At 40.0% G+C, this 14015-nt stretch overlaps 2 protein-coding genes across 6 annotated transcripts in view; one reads left to right on the top strand and one right to left on the bottom strand.

The window, feature by feature from the left end:
- Window positions 1–10111, bottom strand: part of LOC143662270 (uncharacterized) — a 53892-nt gene extending 43781 nt beyond the window's left edge. For 2 of the 4 annotated variants that reach the window (XM_077135851.1, XM_077135850.1), the window contains exons 1-2: window positions 10000–10111; window positions 5163–5252 (exon numbers count right to left, since the gene is read on the bottom strand). In XM_077135851.1, the coding sequence (XP_076991966.1) occupies window positions 5163–5189 (27 nt within the window). In that variant the 5' untranslated portion in view covers window positions 5190–5252; window positions 10000–10111. The remainder of the gene's footprint in view (window positions 1–5162; window positions 5253–9999) is intronic. The other 2 variants (XR_013165243.1, XM_077135852.1) reach the window with 1 other exon arrangement.
- THOC1 (THO complex subunit 1) overlaps window positions 10103–14015 on the top strand; it is a 54694-nt gene continuing 50781 nt past the window's right edge. For both annotated transcript variants that reach the window (XM_077135847.1, XM_077135846.1), the window contains exons 1-4: window positions 10103–10208; window positions 11959–12032; window positions 12124–12184; window positions 13471–13537. In XM_077135847.1, coding sequence (XP_076991962.1) covers window positions 10155–10208; window positions 11959–12032; window positions 12124–12184; window positions 13471–13537 — 256 coding nt within the window. In that variant the 5' untranslated portion in view covers window positions 10103–10154. The remainder of the gene's footprint in view (window positions 10209–11958; window positions 12033–12123; window positions 12185–13470; window positions 13538–14015) is intronic.

Here is a 14015-nt window from a genome sequence, read left to right as displayed (position 1 = left end):
TTAATCAAAAAAAAGAAAAGAAATTAACACAACATTTAGAAATCATTCCATTCTACACATGCACTCAGCAATTCTTAGTATCATCACATAGATGTACGATCATCATTTCTCAGTACATTTGCATCGATTTAGGAAAAGAACTAGCAAAACAGCAGAAAAAGATATAGAATGCTAATATAGAGAAGAGAATTAAAATAATAATACTAATAATATATATATATATATAAAAAGGAAAAAGAAAAAACAAAAACAAAAGATACAAACACACAAACAAACAAACAAAAAACCATATTTCAGGTGCAGCTTCATTCAGTGTTCCAACCCAGTTACATTACACTTAGGTATCATTGTGCTGTCCATTTCTGAGCCTTTGTATCCAGTCCTGTTGCACAGTCTGTATCCCTTCAGCTCCAATTACCCATTATCTTACCCTGTTTCTAACTCCTGCTGGTCTCTGTTACCAATGATATAGTCCAAGCTGATTCTCGAATGTCAGTTCACATCAGTGGGACCATACAGTATTTGTCCCTTAGTTTTTGGCTAGACTCACTCAGCATAATGTTCTCTAGGTCCATCTATGTTATTACATGCTTCATAAGTTTAGTCTGTCTTAAAGCTGCATAATATTCCATCGTAGGTATACGCCACAGTTTGTTTAGCCACTCGTCTGTTGATGGACATTTTGGCTGTTTCCATCTCTTTGCAGTTGTAGATAATGCTGCTATAAACACTGGTGTGCAAATGTCCATCTGTGTCTTTGCCCTTAAGTCCTTTGAGTAGATACCTAGCAGTGGTATTGCTGGGTCGTAATCCATTCTGCCATTCTATGTCTTTTGATTGGGAAATTCAGTCCATTAACTTTTAGTATTATTACTGTTTGGATAATATTTTCCTCTACCATTTTGGCTTTTGTATTATATATATCATATCTGATTTTCCTTCTTTCTACACTTTACTCCATACCTCTCTCTTCTGTCTTTTCGTATCTGACTCTAGTGCTCCCTTTAGTATTTCTTGCAGAGCTGGTCTCTTGGTCACAAATTCTCTCAGTGACTTTTTGTCTATAAATGTTTTAATTTCTCCTTCATTTTTGAAGGACAATTTTGCTGGATATAGGAGTCTTGGTTGGCAGTTTTTCTCTTTTAGTGATTTAAATATATCATCCCACTGTCTTCTAGCTTCCATGGTTTCTGCTGAGAAATCTACACATAGTCTTATTGGGTTTCCCTTGTATGTGACAGATTGTTTTTCTCTTGCTGCTTTCAAGATCCTCTCTTTCTCTTTGACCTCTGACATTCTAACTAGTAAATGTCTTGGAGAACGCCTATTTGGGTCTATTCTCTTTGGGGTGCGCTGCACTTCTTGGATCTGTATATTTAGGTCTTTCATAAGAGTTGGGAAATTTTCAGTGATAATTTCTTCCATTAGTTTTTCTCCTCCTTTTCCCTTCTCTTCTCCTTCTGGGACACCCACAACACGTATATTTGTGCGCTTCATATTGTCATTCAGTTCCCTGATTCCCTGCTCAAGTTTTTCCATTCTTTTCCCTATAGTTTCTGTTTCTTTTTGGAATTCAGTTGTTCCATCCTCCAGTTCACTAATTGTAGCTTCTGTCTCTTTAGATCTACCATTGTAGGTATCCATTGTTTTTTCCATTTTTTCTTCTTTGTCCTTCACTCCCACAAGTTCTGTGATTTGTTTTTTCAGATTTTCTATTTCTTCTTTTTGTTCAGCCCATATCTTCTTCATGTCCTCCCTCAATTTATTGATTTGGTTTTTGAAGAGTTTTTCCATTTCTGTTCGTATATTCAGCATTAGTTGTCTCAGCTCCTGTATCTCATTTGAACTATTGGTTTGTTCCTTTGATTGGGCCATATCTTCAATTTTCCGAGCGTCATCCATTATTTTCTGCTGGTGTCTGGGCATTTGATCAGATCTCCCTGGGTGTGGGACCCAGCTGGTTGAAAGGTTTTTCTGTGGAATCTCTGGGCTCTGTTTTTCTTTTCCTGCCCAGTAGGTGGCGCTCGTGGCGGTCGTTTGTCTGCGGGGCAGTCGGCCCGGGAAACCGCGCGTGGAGGCGGGGGTCGCTAGCCGTGGCTTGGGGGAGTGCCGGTCCAAATTGCCCAGCTGGCCCGAGACGCCAAGCGTGACGGGAGGGCCCCGCTATCCAATGTTCCCAGTCAGACCGGGGAGCCACGTGCGTGGAGGGGACCCCAGACGCCAGCCACCCCAGCCGGGAAAACGTGCACCCCTCGGGTATCTCACAGCAGTGGATTCTCCCTACCCGTTCAGCCGTTCCAGAATGGGGTACGCTGTCTTTTTTGGTCTCTGTCGTGACTCCGGGAGCTGTTTTGTATTGTTTCTGTTTCTTTAGTTGCTTTTCTGGAGGAGGAACTAAGACCCGCGCGTCTTACTAAGCCGCCATCTTCTCCGGAAGTCTCTTTTTTCCTCATTGGCCTTCTTGAATCAAGGTATCTTTCCCTGGATGCCTTAGATTGAAATTTCTATAGACGTGTTTTAATTGGGACATTTTCTTGGTCTTAGAACTGTAAACTAGCAATTTATTAAATTTCCCTTTTTAAAAGTCATTCCATTTCTGGTATATTGCATTTCAGCAGCTAGCAAACTAGAATACTATATAAACAATCATGTCGTCTGAAAATAAAGGCAATTTTATTTCTTCCTTTCTGATCTCTATGCCTTTAATTGCTTTTTCTTGTCTTAATAAATTGATTAGGGCCTCCATTGTAGTGCTGAATAGAATTGGTAAATGCAGACGTTACTATCTTGTTCCTGATTTTGGGGGCAAAGCATTTCACTATTATGATGTCACCTGAGGTTTTTAAAGAAACCGTCTATCAAAATGAAAGTTTTCCTTTCTATAGCTAGTTTCCTGATTTTTCTAAAATCATGAATTGATGGTGAATTTTATCACTTTTCCTACATCTATTGAGATGCTTCTATTTATATTTTCTCCTTTATTCTAATAACATAGTGAATTACTTGCATTTACATTAAATGTCAAATCTAACCCACTCTTGGAATAAACCTTACTTGGTCATGATATATCATCCTTTTCTATTATTGCTGGATTTGCTTTTTTGTATTTTTTTTTAGAACTTTTGCACCCAAGTCCATAAAGGATATTAGTGTATAATTTTATTTACTTGTAATGTACTTAAAAACATTTTTTTAAATAGAGAAATTGTAGGTTTACAGAAAAGTAATGTGAAAAATACAGCATTTCCATATACCCCCTATTGTCAACACTTTGCATTAGTGGGGTACCTTTCTTAAAATTGATGAATGCTAAAATAATACTATTAACTATAGTCCACAGTATACATTAAGTGTATTTTCCCCATAATCTACCCTATTACTAACATCTTGTATTAGTGTTGTACATTTGTTGTAATTCATGAAAGAACATTCATATACTTATATCAACCCCAGTCCATCATCTACAACGGGGTTCACTGTGTTATACAGTCCCATGTTTTATCATCTAACTTTCATTTTAGTAACATACATGACAAAAAATTCCCCTCTCAACCACATTCACATACATAATTCCATGCTGTTAATTACCCTACAAAAATGTGCTACAATCACCACCATCCACTTGTATTGTACTTTTGAAGTTAAATGACAATTCTATTTAAATACTGTCCAGCAATTCTCTATCTCAGTCTTTAATTCCTTTTATTTTGAGTGACCTTGAGGCTAAGTTAAACACTCTGCACCTCAGAGTCTTCATATAATGAGAAAAATAAAAAGTACCTACTTCATAAGATTGCTGGGAAGATTAAATGAGTTCATACACGTAAAGCACTTGGAATTCAAACACACAGTAGCAACCAATCGATGTCAGCTAGGACATCTTCCTTCCTAGCATTTACACATAGAGAAATTCTTTTATTTTCTAGTTTAATTTTTTTTTAATCTGCTCTCCCATAGGAGAAAAGCTCCGTGAAGGCAGTAACTGTTCTATGTTGTATAGAGTACTAGGTTTATATATATTTGTTGAGATAATGAAGAAAATGCTTTCTGAATATGAACGAACAAAATATATATCATCTTAGGATGGTGCAGTGGAAATGGGAGCGTGCCTCTCAAATCTCTTGCTGTGGGGAACGCAAATGACTGACGGCCCCACCTGCTGCCCCTCTGGAACCACCACCACATTTGCAGGGAGGCCATGCTTTCTCACGGCTGCTGTCAGTCAGTTACTGAGCATGGCAAAGGCTCTAGGGTAGGCCTATTCTAGTGAACCCCAAGATTCTTCCATTGGGAAGTTTGGCTTGAGAACTCTTGATTGGTAAGCCCTGCAGTCAGAAACTCTTCCTATGCAATCCTCATTCCCTCCCTCTCTCTTTCCCCAGAACTCTTAGCTGCATTACCTCTGCAAGCTCTCCCTTCCCGCTCTTGCTCCCACCCTGGTAAGCCTCTTGCACATCTCATCCGGTCAAATGAACACAATCAGGATCTCCAGAAGTAAAAAGACACAGAATTCACACTGGATCCTGGTTGAAGTGCACCCCACTTGGTGTCTGGGTATCAGCTTCTGCCCTCACCACTGGCTGCAATATAACTTAGCTCTCCTGGCCAGTGGTGCTCCTGTACTACCTGAAGGCATGGCTGGTTTTGATGGTCATGGTCCAATAACCACAGACATTGCCAGTGCCTCTGGTCCAAAGTCTCTTCTGTGGCTTCCTGTCCCCACCTAAAGCCTCTTCTGACTCACAGGTCCATAGCTGTCCTCCAACTGGGGACGAGAACTCTTAAGTTGTTTTCCACACCACACTGCAGAGTGTAGGGACTGGGAAGCTGCCCTCAGCCCTATTAGCCTAGACACTTTCCTCAGTCACATTACTCTCCTGCTCTTGAACCACACTGGACGTGGTGCCATGCTGCAAGGGTCTTCTCTGAGAGGGTCCAGCCTTTGCAGGCTGTACTCAGAGAGGTGAAGAATAAGCCATTGCTTCTTCCAGGATAAGAAGTCAAGTCGCCCACTATTCTATTTCTCATTTTGAATTATGCTCATCTACATGGCCCAACAAAGCTCACAAAACAAGATTTTTACAACGTACACTAGATAATGATATTAATTTGCAATATAATAGAATGATACTACATATATAAGCCAATAATATTGCACCTACCTGGAAATAGCATGTCACTGTGAACATTTGGTGATTTTCTGATGGACATCTTTTTTTTTTTTAACTTTTTTTTATTGTGAAATGTAACACATATGCAGAAAAAAGAAATAATAAACAATAATTTTCAAACACATTTCAACAAGAAGTTACAGATTTCAGAGTTTGCTATGGGTTACCATTCCACTATTTCAGATTTTTCCTTCTAGCTGGAGGAAATTTCAACAAGAAGTTACAGATTTCAGAGTTTGCTATGGGTTACCATTCCACTATTTCAGATTTTTCCTTCTAGCTGGAGGAAAGGAAGACTGGAGACTAAAAGAGATATCAGTATAGAGATTCAGCAGTCATACTCATTTGTTAAATCCTATTTTCTCTGTAATAATTCCTCCTTCTCCTTTGATTCTTCTCCTAAGCTATAGGGATCTTTGGGGAATGCCCATTCTAATTTTCTTACATTGAGAAGGGGTGTCAAAAATAAAAGATGGGGGATGTAACTAGTCTTGGAGATTGGGCCCTCTGAGTTTCAGGATTTATCTGGCCTAGGAACCCTCTGGAGGTTATAAGTTTCAAGAAAGTAAAACTAGTGCATGAAACTTTATTTACAGAGTCTCAGTTAGAGCCCTAGGTGTTCTTAAGAGTTTACAGGAATGATGTTGGTTGGGATTTGGCAAGCCAAGGCAATTAGCAATATCTATCTGAAGCTTGCATAAGAGTAGTTCCCAGAATAGCCTCTTGACTCTATTTGAACTCTCTTAGCCATTGAAACTTTATTTTGTTACACTTCTTTTTCCTTTTGGTCAAGAAGGTGTTGATCCCCTGGTCACAGGACCAGTCCCATCCCTGGGAGTCATGCCTCATGTTGTAAGGGAGGAGTGTACTGATTTTAATTGCAGAGTAGTACTTAGAGAGAAAGAAGCCATATCTAAGCAACAAAAGATGTTTCCTGGCTGCAACTCTAAGGCCTTATTTTAGGTAGTCTTAGCTTCTCCACTACAGAAATAAGCTTCATAAGGGCCAGCCTCAAAATCAAGGGCTTGGCTTGTTTTCTTGAGAGTCCCCAATATTTGTCAGGAGTTTCCCAGGTGGGAAAATGTAATAATTTCATGTTTTTTCTTAGGTCCCTCAGGGGACTCTACAAATACTCTTTAATTATCAGCCCCTGTGCTGGTTTGAAAGGATGTATGTCCCCTAGAAAAGCCATGTTTTAATTTAAATCCCATTTCATAAAGGCAGAATAATCCCTATACAATATTGTATGTTTGAATCTGTAATCAGATCATCTCCCTGGAGGTGTGATTAAATCAAGAGTGGTTATTAAGATGGATTAGATGACAACATGTCTCCACCCATTTGGGTGAGTCTTAATAAGCTTCTGGAGTTCTATAAAAGAGGAAACATTTTGGCGAAAGGAGATTGGGAGAGAGCAGAGAATGCTGCAGCATATGAAGCATGAAGTCCATCAGCCAGCGCTTTGGAGATGAAGAAGAAAAACTCCTCCTGGTGAGCTTCATGAAACAGGAAGCCAGGAGAGAAAGCTAGCAGATGATGCCATGCTAGCCATGTGCCCTTCCAGCCAAGAGAGAAACCATGACTGTGTTTACCATGTGCCTTCTCACTTGAGAAAGAAACCCTGAACTTCATTGGCCTTCTTGAACCAAGGTATCTTTCCCTGGATGCCTTTGATTGGACATATCTATAGACTTGTCTTAATTTGGACATCTTCTCGGCCTCAGCAGTGTATATTAGAAACTTATTAAATTCCCCTTTTTAAAAGCCATTCTGTTGCTGGTATATTGCATTCCAGCAGCTAGCAAACTAGAACAGCACCCCATAGTCTGGGATGTACCCAGGTATTACATTATATCATACAGAATTACAAGGCCTCATTCTCATTCTGGGCACCATGTGTTCGGGTTGTTTAAATGAGCTATAGAGACAAGTTCAATTAGATTGTGTGTTACATAAACTTTAGGTTCTAGATACAATAAACCTGCCTTTGGTCTCATATGGTAGGTGAAGCTCTAGAGTACATACACTATCATCTTTTCCCTGTATTCTCATTTACCTTAGTTCTAGCCAGATCAGCTTTGTTTTTTGTCTCTAATTGAAGCCTGATCTCTTTATCAGTTACTGTTTTTGTATGCAGCAATGTTGACTTTCAGAGTTGCAGAACTCCAGCTCTGAGTCTTAGGTGTCACAAAAGTACTCAAAGTTTCAGGGAAACACCAGCTTATGCATATATAGTTCAGCAGTTCAAAGTTTAGAAATATACTTACAACTTCAGACTAAGTGTGGCTGCTAAATGAGCTTACAATATAGGCTCTAATTTTCTTATATTTTCTGAAAAAGACCATAGCATAATTGTTCTTTTGTTTCTGGCTTATTCTGCACAACACACTATCTCCAAGGTTCACTGTTTGTTGCATACCTCATGTTTGATGGACATCTTTCTTTTTTTTCACTGACAAGCCAAAACAACACACAAGCACGAACATTCTTAACATACAAATGTTCCATACATGGTATACAATCAATGGCTCACAATATTATCACATAGTAATATATTCATCACCATGATCATTTTTTAGAACATTTCCATCACTCCAGAAAAACAAATAAAAAGAAAAAATCTCATATATATACCATACCCTTTACTCCTCCCTCTCATTGACCACTAGTATTTCCAATCTACCCAATATATTTTAACCTTTGTTTCCCCTATTTTGATAGATATCTTTTAAAAATGTATTACCTACTTCCTTGCCTTGTTGAATACAACCCTATCTCAAGGGCTAAAAACCATACTGATGTCTATGAGATTCTTTGTCCTTCCTAAGCTATCTAGCCTCAGATTGCTGCTGCTTTTTCTACTGATTTTCCCGTTTTTGGTATTGCTTCAATTATTAGCAACAAAGCAGCTCATTCCTCTCCTTCCCCTCAAATATCCTGCTGGCCATAACTTGTTTAAAAAACAGTAAAAGATATTTTAAAATTTAGAACATTCTTTGGTCTCAAATATTAATAGTCTGATTCCAAATAGACTTTTCAACCCTATTTCTGTTCAGACCCCAATGCTAAAGTCAGAATAAACAACTACCATTCAAGTGCTTTCTCTGTTCCACTCCTCTGCTAAAGCCGTTCTTTCCACTTGGAATAACTTTCCTATTTGCTCCTTCCCACTCATACCTATTAAAATCCTTCAAGGTCCCACTCATGTACTATCTTCCCCATGAAGGTATTTTGACCACTTCCAGTGGTAGTCACCTCTCCTTTGATCTCTTATAATGGCCATTATCTCAACTACTCAGGATAGAAATTATATGCTGTAGTTATTTGGGTTTGTTTTATGTCAACCAAACTAAGACCTCCACAAAACAGGAATTAAGCTGTTTTATAATATATTGTGTTCTTTCAACAAATTTGTCCACTATGTGCAAAGTACCCAAGAAATATCTGAACGAACAAACACAATTCTGTCATTTGGCTTTGGATGAATGAGCCAATAAACTCCAGCTCTTCTTGTGTTTTTATTTTTCGTTTTGTATGCTATAAGGCAGGGTCACATTTCATTCTTTCTCCATGTGAGGATCCTGTCATTACAGCACCATTTGTTGAATTTTTTGGTTTTCTTTCTTTCTTTGCTTGCTTGTTTGTTTTTCAGGAAGTACACGGGCTGGGAATCAAACCTGGGTCTCCCGCTTTGCAGGCGAGAATTCTACCACTGAACTACCCTTCCACCCCATGTTTGGATTCTTGTGAAAACTAATTTTATTTACTTCTGAGATCGTTGTATTCCAGACAGTTAATAATCATCTAGATTATAATAATCATACTACATCACCATCAGATTAATAAAATATATTTCTGGATTGTATCTTTTTTTTTTTTCCCAGCTTGGAAATTTAAGTTATTCAATCAAACCTGAATGATTCTGTTGGTTTTTAAAACAGCCTAGTTTTTAAAAATGCTCCAGGTAGCCATTATTGTTCACAATCCCCATTTAGTAAGTTATCTTTTCGTTAGTTCCCTGTATTCTTGTTAGTTGTCAATGAACAGTACAAGGTTCAGTGTGCCTAGCTTTCTTCATTTATGTACATGTGGACGGGAATAAGAACCGGCAGGAAGTTTCCCGCGTTTGGATCCGTGCTTCCTTCCCCACAGCATAACTCCAACCCAGACAGTTATTGTCATTTGGCTTCTCATTGGTCAAGGTTCTTCGTGAAAAGAGGCAAGGGAGAAAACGGCTGAGACCAGGTTTTGCATGGGTCGCCTCCGCCCTTCACGGAGCGCCATCCAATTTCCCCACCAGCGCCGTGTACTCCACTCCTCCTGCGTCTTTCTCTTCCAGTGCATGTGCCAGCAAAGTCAACTGGGTTCCAAGGGTAAAGACGTTATAGTACTCATATCATTTGACAATTTATAATCCACACTTGCGCTTATTTCCTTCCAGCTTTTCGACAGCTCTGTGAGGTAGGCGTTATTCTCATTTCACAGAAGAGGGACCGCTCATGAGCTACTGGACTGCCGATATTAAATATGGACTCCGTCACCACTCCCAATATTAAATTTCAGGGACAGTAACCACGGCCGGAAGGTCCACAGTAACCTCCAAGCCTTCCCCTGCCTGAAACTTCCCCAGATAACCGCCCCACCTCGGTGGCGCGTCCAGGCCATGAAATGCCACCATCTACCCGCACGCAGGTGCGAGGCACGGCCTTTCTGCAGCCGGAAGCGGGGAGTTTAAGGGGAAAGGCCGCCCACATCCCCTAACCCCAAGGTTCCTGCCCAAGAACCCGGATTGGAACCGTTTCTGCTGACTCAGGCTTCCAACGCCCACCTGAACTCAGTCATCACGGCGGCTCCCAGCGCCTCCAGCCCGCCCCTTCGCTCGCAGGCCGCTCTAGCCGCGCGCGAAGCCGCGTTCTCGTTGCTCCCAAGCTGACGTCATCGGCGGGCGCCGCGGCGAGGTGGCGGGCACGCGCCCCCGGAAAGATGTCTCCGACGCCGCCGCTTTTCAGTTTGCCCGAAGCGCGGACGCGGTTTACGGTGAGCCTCAGAGGAGGGAGGCTGGGGGGCCTGACCCGGCGTTGCTGTTTACTCTTCTTCCCTTCAGAGTACTTGATTTTCCTCCCGGGCTAAAGAGAATTAGAAGTGGGTACACCGCTGCACTGCTCCCGGCCCCATCGGGCGCGGGGGTGTGGGTGTGGGGACAGGCACGCTACTTGGCTCTCCCGCTTCCTCTGCTGTCAGCTCTCGCCGGCTCCTGGGCAGGTGCCACGACCCTATGCTCTGAGCGGCTCTGCGCGGTGCATGGAGAGCTCATCCTCAGGACGCCTCCTGTCTTGGCCAGCTCTTCCTAATAGCTCGCTTAGCGGGACAGGTGTCTCCAGAACTGGAGGAGTTGCTGCTGAGGGACAAGGGTGGGGGTGGATTCAGTCGGAGAACCAGCTCCTGTCCGTCCTCGTAAGCTGCCAGGTGTTTGTACCGCCCACCCATTTTACCGTTTTACCCCTCCGTATCTCACTCCTTTGAGGTAGGGTGATTGTACTCTGAATGGGAAAAGGCAAAGAGAGATCTGCTTGGGATTACCAGATGTCATTCCAGCCTTGCACATTGGGGAAGGATAGTTTGAGGGGTTGGAAAACATCTTTCAGAGCGCTTTCATGTTGACCGACTTAACTCTTACAATAGCACTGTGAGGTAGGCTGTTTTTTATAACTCTTGTTATAGATATAGAAATTCACCCGCAGAAGTTGTGATTTTTCTTCACAGGTTTTTCTGGTTCCAGACCCAGTATTTTTTTATGTTGCCCATCACATCCCCTAGTATAAGGAAGCACAGTAGTAAGTTATTTGTATTCTTCTTTAGCCATATGCGCCGATATTTGAAGGCACGATTTAACTAACTCGGATATTTCATTATGTTTAGGTAGTTATAGGGATGCCAGAATGAAAATTCTGTGAAAGAAAATTGATTCTTTGTCGTCAGTTTTCTTGTTTGTGTGGTTTTTCTCCATAGAATGTAGGGTTTTTTGTTTTTTGTTTTTTGTTTGTTTGGTGTCTGTGTGTGTTTTAACCGACTGGTTAATGTCATCAGAACTCTTTTCCTTGAGTGCATTTTTCTGTAATCCCTAGTGCTCTGAAATTCTGTTAAGAGTAACTGTTAGGAAGATCACAAGAATCCTGGAAGGGACCATTTAATTTGAGATCATCTAGTTCAGTGCTTCTTAAGTTTTAATGTGCAGTGGAATCACCTGGAGATCTTGTTAAATACAGATTCTGGGTCTGGCATGTGGTCTGAGATTCTTCATTTCTAACAGGGTCTCAAATGATACCATTGCTGCTGATGGTAGTAAGAATTTACTGGTGAGGAAAATGAACACAGAGAGACTAAGGGATACGCTCAAGATTACACAGCTGATTAGTGACAGAACCAGGAATGGAAGTCTCTAGTATAAATCTAACTCTTCTGGGGTAACAGGATGAAAAGTCAAAGTTAAAACATGAAAAGAAGGAGCCATTTGAAGATTTTTTTAAAAAGCGAAATACTATCATGAAGGTGATATTTAAAGGGGTGGTGAAAGGGGAAACCTGGAGTGAGAGAAAGGTCTTGCTAGGAAGCTCTTGCCAGGTTTAAAGTGGCATTTGGGATAGGGTTTCCTGAAAGACTGATGGGTGTTTTTTACCCCGGTATTAACATTTTTTAGTGCAAAAGACATACTAAGTTATATCAATGAATGATTTTCGGTAAATTGGAAACAAAATTTTTCCACTTTTTGCCGTTTTAATTTTTCTAGAAGTCTACCAGAGAAGCCTTGAACAACAAAAATATCAAGCCATTGTTAAATACCTTCAGCCAATTACCTGGCAGGTAAGTCAGATATTCATGAGAGGTGCTTGGCTGAATCTATATACTTAACCTGAACTGTTTTAAAACTGAGGTTGCCTTTTGTTTTTAATAGTGAAAATGAAAAAAAATGTACTCTTGACCAAGCTTTCAGAGGAATTCTAGAAGAAGAAATTGTAAGTATGTTTTTCTTTTATTCACTGTTAAAATTATACCAGCAAATTAATAAACTATGTGTTATTTAAAAAATTGCCTTTATTTTAGAATAGATATTTAAGCATGATTATTTTTTCTAGAGGATGCTTGCTACTTTGTGAAACTTGACTCAGTCGTAGTATAGGAGTTATGTAACACTTAAGATTTTGACAACACAGATGCATTTAAGAATTTGGTTTAATACATGAGGCAGAGCCCTCTCCAAGTGAGTAGAAGGAAAGTTGATCTGAGGTTTTACTAAACAAGAACTAGAGGTTTGAGGTGGGTCCTCTCACTTTGCTGTATAAACAGCAACGTATGCTATAGTAGCGTGAAAGGTTCTAGTCCAAGGACATTCAGAGTGGGATCTGGGATTCCGTGCCCTCATTTTCATATGGCATCTTCCTCGTTAGTTTGCATACATAAATAGTTAGAGCCTATCCAGCTTCAGTAGAGGAATTTAATCTAAACACCACTGGTGGTGCGCCACAATGAAAGAAAAGGAAAAGTTTCAACAGTTTATTCTTGATTTAGTGAAGGTTGGTCCCTAAAAGTTAAAATCCCTTTTAGCAGTCACAGTGTCCCTCCCTCTGACAATTCTGGATCATACTTATTTTTTCTTCTTTTTCAAACTTAATTGTTTAGAGGCATTGGACAAGTTACTTTGCTTTTCTGTGCTTCAGTTTCATTTGTAAGGGGAGATAACATTCTTTCAAGGTTGTTGTGTTAAAGAAAACTTGTAAACACTCAGTGGATACTGGTTTTTATAATTATAAAACCCAAACACTGCCTCCCTTCTATTAAAACCTGTTTTGGGGTGGGCAGTGGTGGCATGGTGGCAGAGTTCTGGCCTGCCATGCTGGAGAGCCGGGTTCAATTCCCAGTGCCTGCCCATGCAAACAAAAAACAAAAAGCCTGTTTGATGTGCCAGTATAATTAATTCCCCTGGCCCTGTTTTACCTTGCCATTCATTGCTTTATAGACTCAGCACTTCTGTGCTTGATTAGCTTACAGTCTTAATTGTGCTGATGTATTCATTTCCTGAGATCATTGAACTTTGAATGAGTCACCTGTTTATTACCTAAGATTAGCCACTCTTATCTATTACTGTTCATTATTTTGTATTTTCATTTTTAAGAGTAATTTCATTTCTTCTAATAAATACTTTTGCCCATGTTTGTCATAATCAACTTATTGTGAGATGGTTCTTTTTCAATCTAGTAAGTCTAATTTTTTGACCTAAAATAGTTTTCTCTTCTCTTGGTAGATAAACCATTCATCATGTGAAAATGTTTTAGCTATTATTTCTCTTGCTATTGGGGGAGTAACAGAAGGTATGTTTTTTGCTGTTGTTATTGTTTTTTAAAGTTATCCTAGACGTGACTGCTTTATTTAAAATATTTTCTGCCCATACCAATCCATATCTCATTTTGTTTATTCTTCAAGTTCTACTTGATTCCCAGCTTTACCATGAAGTTGTCCCAATGAATTTAGCACACATCTCTTATTTAATGCACATTTTGGCACTTTCTTTGTTTTCCAGTTGTTTTGTTCATTAAATAAATATTTATTGAGCATCTACTATGTGCCTGGTACTGAGCTAGGGCTTAGAGATCCCATGGTGAATAAAATGTACTTTGTGCTAGTAAGGAGCTAGTGGCTAATGAAGGAAACAGATGTGCAAATGTACTCCTGTATGGTATAAGTATGGTGGTTGAAGTGGGAATGAAGTATTTTGAAAAAATAGAGGAATTGAAACTTCAGATTCTAAAGGAGTCAAAAAAGATCTTAGGAAAGAAGCTGTAATATGAC

Source organism: Tamandua tetradactyla, chromosome 18 (genome assembly GCF_023851605.1).
Source record: "Tamandua tetradactyla isolate mTamTet1 chromosome 18, mTamTet1.pri, whole genome shotgun sequence".
In the NCBI taxonomy this organism is placed as follows: Eukaryota; Metazoa; Chordata; class Mammalia; order Pilosa; family Myrmecophagidae; genus Tamandua; species Tamandua tetradactyla.
This window is presented reverse-complemented; position numbering and strand designations above follow the sequence as displayed.